The sequence below is a fragment of the Salvelinus fontinalis genome, chromosome 16 (assembly GCF_029448725.1).
Source record: "Salvelinus fontinalis isolate EN_2023a chromosome 16, ASM2944872v1, whole genome shotgun sequence".
NCBI classification, from domain to species: Eukaryota; Metazoa; Chordata; class Actinopteri; order Salmoniformes; family Salmonidae; genus Salvelinus; species Salvelinus fontinalis.
Genome location: NC_074680.1, coordinates 49,134,013 through 49,142,326, shown reverse-complemented (window position 1 = coordinate 49,142,326; position 8,314 = coordinate 49,134,013). Strand labels below are relative to the sequence as shown.

The 8,314-nt window shown below is 47.7% G+C and overlaps 1 protein-coding gene across 1 annotated transcript in view; it reads right to left on the bottom strand.

Annotated features, from left to right (window-relative positions):
• LOC129813310 (dynactin subunit 1-like) overlaps positions 1–8,314 on the bottom strand; it is a 94,521-nt gene that overhangs the window by 10,249 nt on the left and 75,958 nt on the right. The window contains exons 20-23 of the mRNA XM_055865653.1: positions 5,190–5,201; positions 4,435–4,583; positions 2,043–2,229; positions 1,770–1,843 (exon numbers count right to left, since the gene is read on the bottom strand). Coding sequence (XP_055721628.1) covers positions 1,770–1,843; positions 2,043–2,229; positions 4,435–4,583; positions 5,190–5,201 — 422 coding nt within the window. The remainder of the gene's footprint in view (positions 1–1,769; positions 1,844–2,042; positions 2,230–4,434; positions 4,584–5,189; positions 5,202–8,314) is intronic.

The window sequence follows — 8,314 nt, the reverse complement described above, 5'->3', positions numbered from 1 at the left end:
ACAGAGGAGAGAGAGAAAGAACAGGTGAGAGAGGAGAGAGAGAAAGAACAGGTGAGAGAGGAGAGTGAGAGAACAGGTGAGAGAGGAGAGAACAGGTGAGAGAGAGAGAGAACAGGTGAGAGAGAGAGAACAGGTGAGAGAGAGAGAACAGGTGAGAGAGGAGAGAGAGAGAGAGAACAGGTGACAGAGAGAGAGAGAGAACAGGTGACAGAGAGAGAGAGAGAACAGGTGAGAGAGGAGAGAGAGAGAGAACAGGTGACAGAGAGAGAGAGAGAGAGAACAGGTGAGAGAGGAGAGAGAGAACAGGTGAGAGAGGAGAGAGAGAGAGAACAGGTGAGAGAGGAGAGAGAGAGAGAACAGGTGACAGAGGAGAGAGAGAGAGAACAGGTGACAGAGGAGAGAGAGAGAGAACAGGTGACAGAGGAGAGAGAGAGAGAACAGGTGACAGAGGAGAGAGAGAGAGAACAGGTGAGAGAGGAGAGAGAGAGAGAACAGGTGAGAGAGGAGAGAGAGAGAACAGGTGACAGAGAGAGAGAGAGAACAGGTGAGAGAGGAGAGAGAGAGAGAACAGGTGACAGAGAGAGAGAGAACAGGTGAGAGAGGAGAGAGAGAACAGGTGAGAGAGGAGAGAGAGAGAGAACAGGTGAGAGAGGAGAGAGAGAGAGAACAGGTGACAGAGGAGAGAGAGAGAGAACAGGTGACAGAGGAGAGAGAGAGAGAACAGGTGACAGAGGAGTGAGAGAGAGAACAGGTGACAGAGGAGAGAGAGAGAGAACAGGTGAGAGAGGAGAGAGAGAGAGAACAGGTGAGAGAGGAGAGAGAGAGAACAGGTGAGAGAGAGAGAGAACAGGTGACAGAGGAGAGAGAACAGGTGACAGAGGAGAGAGAGATAACAGGTGAGAGAGAGAGAGAACAGGTGACAGAGGAGAGAGAGAGAGAACAGGTGAGAGAGGAGAGAGAGATAACAGGTGAGAGAGGAGAGAGAGATAACAGGTGAGAGAGAGAGAGAACAGGTGAGAGAGGAGAGAGAGAGAGAGAACAGGTGACAGAGAGAGAGAGAGAACAGGTGAGACAGGAGAGAGAGAGAGAACAGGTGAGAGAGGAGAGAGAGAGAGAACAGGTGAGAGAGGAGAGAGAGAGAGAACAGGTGAGAGAGAGAGAGAGAACAGGTGACAGAGAGAGAGAGAGAGAGAGAACAGGTGACAGAGAGAGAGAGAGAGAGAACAGGTGACAGAGAGAGAGAGAGAGAGAACAGGTGACAGAGAGAGAGAGAGAGAGAACAGGTGACAGAGAGAGAGAGAGAACAGGTGACAGAGAGAGAGAGAGAGAGAACAGGTGACAGAGAGAGAGAGAGAACAGAACAGGTGACAGAGAGAGAGAGAGAACAGAACAGGTGACAGAGAGAGAGAGAGAGAGAACAGGTGACAGAGAGGAGAGAGAGAGAGAACAGGTGACAGAGAGAGAGAGAAAAATAGGGGAGATGTTATATAGGAGAAAGAGAAGGGAAGGGATCAGGAGAAAAGTTATTTAGCATACTGCAATCACACATTTGCCAGCCACTCCTGTCCAAGGCATCATGCATTCTGGGATACATTTTGTATTGTCGGGATTCAATCCGATCGCGCCTGTCAACAACGCACCATTTAAAGGTAACTTTCCAACTGAGCCGACATCTGCAGTATTTTTGTTGTTGTTAACATTGTCTTTAAAAGGTGAATTGTGAACAAAACTACGATAGGATTGAAGACCGAGCCAAGGTGTTTGTTTACCTTTAGTCGGTCCAGAGTGTTGCTAAGGGACTGCAGTCTGGCTGTGTGTTCCAACAGCTGGGCACTAGGAGTTACTGCTCAACAACACACATAAAACAAAACTTCAGTCTACTACAGTTACAGCAAAAAAATATATATATATTTTTTGTGTATGAATATGCTTTCGTGCCAGTTTTTTTGGGGGGGCGGGACTTTATGTAAACAATTACGTCACTGAGAACGACTCTTCTACAGGTACAACCGAGAACAAGAAGAGGGGCGGGGCCATTATACCTGGGGATTTGCCAGTGATGTCCACCACTTTGACGTTGGCACTCAGCTGCAGTAACGTGTCCAGTAATTGGTCAGTCTTACGATAGAGGGCGCTAGAGAGCACCTCTGGGTGAGAGCCGTCTCTAGCGGGGAGCTTGGAGACATGGAGAGGTGGTAGGGAGGACAGCTGGGCGCGCATCTTCTCAGCCTGGAGGAGGAGAGGAGGAGGAGGAGGAGGAGGAGGGGGAGGGGCAGAGGAGGAGGGGGGGGGGGGCAGAGGAGGAGGGAGGAGGAGGAGGAGGAGGAGGAGGAGGAGGGGCAGAGGAAGAGGGGGGGGAGGGAGGGGCAGAGGAGGAGGGAGGAGGAGGAGGAGGAGGGAGGGGCAGAGGAGGAGGGGGGGGGGGCAGAGGAGGAGGGAGGAGGAGGAGGAGGGGCAGAGGAAGAGGGGGGGGAGGGAGGGGCAGAGGAGGGGGAGGGGGAATGAGAATGGAAGGGGAAGGAGTGGCACTCAGGCTACCTTTCACTGAGTTGACATGATAGCAACAACCAGACTGGCACTCAGGCTACCTTTCACTGAGTTGACATGATGGCAACAACCAGACTGGCACTCAGGCTACCTTTCACTGAGTTGACATGATGGCAACAACCAGACTGGCACTCAGGCTACCTTTCACTGAGTTGACATGATGGCAACAACCAGACTGGCACTCAGGCTACCTTTCACTGAGTTGACATGATAGCAACAACCAGACTGGCACTCAGGCTACCTTTCACTGAGTTGACATGATAGCAACAACCAGAAAATCGTTTCCAATCGTTTAGTTCTTAACAGAACCATCATTTTTTTTGTTCCGACCACCAAAATAAAAGTCCTGAACCGGTTCAAACCCCCAAAATACCAATTTATATCGTTGTTTTTTATTCCCTTTTTAAACCTCTGAAATCATATTTTCTTTTACATTTAGTTCAACATGAAACAACGTCACTAATCACGCTGTGTGGATAGAACAGCTTGCTATGGAGCGGACACACTACAGCTCGGTGAGCTGTTTACACGCGTGATGAAAAGACAAGATTAGGGTGAGAGATGAGACTGACATTTTTCAGGTGGGGAGAGAGAGAGAAGCTGGAAGAGGAAGCTTGAAGTGCTGGGCATCTTGTGATGACATGTATTATCTGAGTTAGGCTCACAGAATTATACCTTACGGAGGAGCAGCTTCTACGCAGGAACTTAGAATGTCTTTGAAATTCCGAGAGTGGGTTAACGTTGAACCACAGAAGCTAGCTCGTTACGAAGCTTGTGTGTGCAGTGGCACGTTTTACCTTTTTGTTGTTAATAAATCCGATATGAAACGTGTTATCTATAGTATCCCTAACTAGCTATGAAAAAGATAATCCATTCTTCTCTAATTAAACCCATCCTTCGTCTTCTGAATCAGGCTTATAACATCAGTAGGCTACAGTAACCTATGCTTCAGAGGAGAAGGGGTATGTAGACTACACAAACTGGCAAAGATTTCCAGCTGGCAGACAGACACTGGCATAAGTTTCTGATTGACAGAAGGAGGGCTTTGCATGGGCACTTTGTTTACGTTTTTTTTGTGGGACTGGGAAAAAATTCCATGAACGTAAAATAAACATTATTAACCGGTTCCCATGCTTTTAAAACAACTGTTCCGTTCCGGGACAGTATAGATCACTTTTGTTCCGGGTTCTGATTCTGTTCCTTGAAACATTTAGTTATTTTCCAGTTTTCGGTTCTGTTCCCTGAACCGGAACCGTCTGGCACTCAGGCTAACTTTCAATGAGTGACAAGGCATTGGCATGATAGCACCAAACAGACTGGCACTCAGGTGCTGCAGGTGGAGGTAAATCTTTTACGTTTTTGACAGCCCTCGATGGCACTGTCAAAGATACAAAGATGAGTCCTCTATCTACCTCTATGGTCTTTTCTACCTCTATGGTCTTTTCTACCTAAATGGTCTATCTACCTCTATGGTCTATCTACCTCTATGGTCTATCTACCTCTGTCTACCTCTATGGTCTATCTACTTCTATCTACCTCTATGGTCTATCTACTTCTATCTACCTCTATGGTCTTTCCTACCTCTATGGTCTTTCCTACCTCTATGGTCTTTCCTACCTCTATGGTCTTTCCTACCTCTATGGTCTTTCCTACCTCTATGGTCTTTCCTACCTCTATGGTCTTTCCTACCTCTATGGTCTTTCCTACCTCTATGGTCTTTCCTACCTCTATGGTCTTTCCTACCTCTATGGTCTATCTACTTCTATCTACCTCTATGGTCTTTCCTACCTCTATGGTCTTTCCTACCTCTATGGTCTTTCCTACCTCTATGGTCTTTCCTACCTCTATGGTCTATCTACTTCTATCTACCTCTATGGTCTTTCCTACCTTGAGTCTGTTGTTCTCATTCTTCAGGTATTTGATGCTGTGTCTCTGAGCCTCAATCTGCTGCGTCAGGAGAGGAGAGTCTATCACCGGGACCCCCGACCCAGGACCCATACTGGGACCCATACTGGGACCCATACTGGCCATAGTCGCTGTAGAGAGACACAGACACTTAACACGGGCCAATACACACACACCCGCCACTATTAACACAGGCCAAATACACACACACACACAACTCCAGCCACTTTAATAATGGAAAAATGTATGTAATAAATGTATCACTAGCCACTTTAAACTATGCCACTTCGTATATTGTTTACATACCCTACATTACTCATCTCATATGTATATACTGTACTCTATACCATCTACTGCATCTTGCCTATGCCGTTTGGCCATCGCTCATCCATATGTTTACATATTCTTATTCATTCCTTTAGATGTGTGTGTATAAGGTAGTTGTTGTGAAATTGTTAGGTTAGATTACATGTTAGATATTACTGCACGGTCGGAACTAGAAGCACAAGCATTTCGCTACACTCGCATTAACATCTGCTAACCATGTGTATGTGACAAATAAATTTGATTTGATATGACACACACACACACACACAAACACCACTATTAACGCAGGCCAATACACAGTCTAATACACACACAAACACACAAGCAACACACCGTCAGCTAAATTGTGTGTGTTCAATAAGGACTCTGCTAACAAGAGTAGCATAAACATGCAAGGTGACAGCAAATACCTTTCTGCTCTTCTGTAGATTAGAAGGGTAGAGAGAGAGAGAGATAAGAGGAGGCGAAAGAGGGAGTGAGAGAAGAGGAGGGGAAAGAGGGAGAGAGAGAAGAGGAAAGAGGGAGAGAGAGAAGAGGAGGGGAGAGAGGAGAGGAAAGAGGGAGAGAGGAGAGGAAAGAGGGAGAGAGTGTTAGGGTCCAGAGGACATTCCTTTTCTTAAAACACCAGGTCCTCTGAGAGTAAATAACAGCGTCAGTCTATAACAGCGTCAGTCTACAACAGTGTCAGTCTACAACAGTGTCAGTCTACAACAGTGTCAGTCTACAACAGCGTCAGTCTACAACAGTGTCAGTCTACAACAGCGTCAGTCTACAACAGCGTCAGTCTATAACAGTGTCAGTCTATAACAGCGTCAGTCTATAACAGCGTCAGTCTACAACAGTGTCAGTCTACAACAGCGTCAGTCTACAACAGCGTCAGTCTATAACAGTGTCAGTCTATAACAGCGTCAGTCTATAACAGCGTTAGTCTATAACAGCGTCAGTCTATAACAGTGTTAGTCTATAACAGTGTCAGTCTACAACAGTCTATAACAGTGTCAGTCTATAACAGTGTCAGTCTATAACAGTGTCAGTCTATAACAGTGTCAGTCTATAACAGTGTCAGTCTATAACAGTCTATAACAGTGTTAGTCTATAACAGTGTCAGTCTATAACAGTGTCAGTCTATAACAGTCTATAACAGTGTCAGTCTATAACAGTGTCAGTCTATAACAGTGTCAGTCTATAACAATGTCAGTCTACAACAGTGTCAGTCTATAACAGTGTCAGTCTATAACAGTGTCAGTCTATAACAGTGTCAGTCTATAACAGTGTCAGTCATTAACAGTATAACAGTAAACTGAAACATATCAACATGTCACCATTGAAGTTGATGAAATGCTGAGCCATTACGCAGAATTTAAATTGTACGGCCTTTTAACTTGTGTACTCAAACGTCTAAATTAGAGAATAGTGCTCAACGATTAGTGCTTTTTGAGGTCGGTTCAATTGTTTTAGTTGAATATTTTATATTTTTTTTATTTAACCTTTATTCAACTAGGCAAGTCAGTTAAGAACAAATTCTTATTTACAATGATGGCCTACAAGGAACAGAGGGTTAACTGCCTTGTTCAGAGGCAGAACGACAGATTTTTACCTTGTCAGCTCGGGTATTCGATCCAGCAACCTTTCGGTTACTGGCCCAACGCTCTAACCACTAGGCTACCTGTCGCCCCTAAACTCTAACCACTAGGCTACCTGTCGCCCCTACACTTTAACCACTAGGCTACCTGTCGCCCCTACACTCTAACCACGAGGCTACCTGCCGCCTCTACACTCTAACCACGAGGCTACCTGCCGCCTCTACACTCTAACCACTAGGCTACCTGTCGCCCCTACACTTTAACCACTAGGCTACCTGTCGCCCCTACACTCTAACCACTAGGCTACCTGCCGCCCCTACACTCTAACCACTAGGCTACCTGCCGCCCCTACACTCTAACCACTAGGCTACCTGCCGCCCCTACACTCTAACCACTAGGCTACCTGCCGCCCCTACACTCTAACCACTAGGCTACCCTGCCACCCCTACACTCTAACCACTAGGCTACCCTGCCACCCCTACACTCTAACCACTAGGCTACCTGCCGCCCCTACACTCTAACCACTAGGTTACCCTGCCGTCCCTACACTCTAACCACTAGACTACCTGCCGCCCCTACACTCTAACCACTAGACTACCTGCCGCCCCTACGCTCTAACCACTAGACTACCTGCCGCCCCTACGCTCTAACCACTAGGCTACCTGCCGCCCCTACACTCTAACCACTAGGCTACCTGCCGCCCCTACACTCTAACCACTAGGCTACCTGCCGCCTCTACACTCTAACCACTAGGCTACCTGCCGCCCCTACACTCTAACCACTAGGCTACCTGCCGCCCCTACACTCTAACCACTAGGCTACCTGCCACCCTACGCTCTAACCACTAGGCTACCTGCCGTCTCTACACTCTAACCACTAGGCTACCTGCCGCCCCTACACTCTAACCACTAGGTTACCTGCCTCCCCTACACTCTAACCACTAGGCTACCCTGCCACCCCTACACTCTAACCACTAGGCTACCTGCCGCCCCTACACTCTAACCACTAGGCTACCTGCTGCCCCTACACTCTAACCACTAGGCTACCTGCCGCCCCTACACTCTAACCACTAGGCTACCTGCCGCCCCTACACTCTAACCACTAGGTTACCTGCCTCCCCTACACTCTAACCACTAGGCTACCTGCCGCCCCTACACTCTAACCACTAGGCTTGTGGTCATTGTAGTTAATTACCATGTTTTATGCACTAAACTATGTAGAATATTAGCCTGTTGGAAACTACAACTCCCTACTACATCACACAGTTCAGGCTGGATCTGATTTATCTCTAGAGAAACTACAACTCCCTACTACATCACACAGTTCAGGCTGGATCTGATTTATCTCTAGAGAAACTACATTTACATTTTTACATTTAAGTCATTTAGCAGACGCTCTTATCCAGAGCGACTTACAAATTGGTGCATTCACCTTATGACATCCAGTGGAACAGCCACTTTACAATAGTGCATCTAGATCTTTTAAGGGGGGGGGGGGGGGGGCAGAAGGATTGCTTTATCCTAGGTATTCCTTGAAGAGGTGGGGTTTCAGGTGTCTCCGGAAGGTGGTGATTGACTCCGCTGTCCTGGCATCGTGAGGGAGTTTGTTCCACCATTGGGGTGCCAGAGCAGCGAACAGTTTTGACTGGGCTGAGCGGGAACTGTACTTCCTCAGTGGTAGGGAGGCGAGCAGGCCAGAGGTGGATGAACGCAGTGCCCTTGTTTGGGTGTAGGGCCTGATCAGAGCCTGAAGGTACTGAGGTGCCGTTCCCCTCACAGCTCCGTAGGCAAGCACCATGGTCTTGTAGCGGATGCGAGCTTCAACTGGAAGCCAGTGGAGAGAGCGGAGGAGCGGGGTGACGTGAGAGAACTTGGGAAGGTTGAACACCAGCCGGGCTGCGGCGTTCTGGATGAGTTGTAGGGGTTTAATGGCACAGGCAGGGAGCCCAGCCA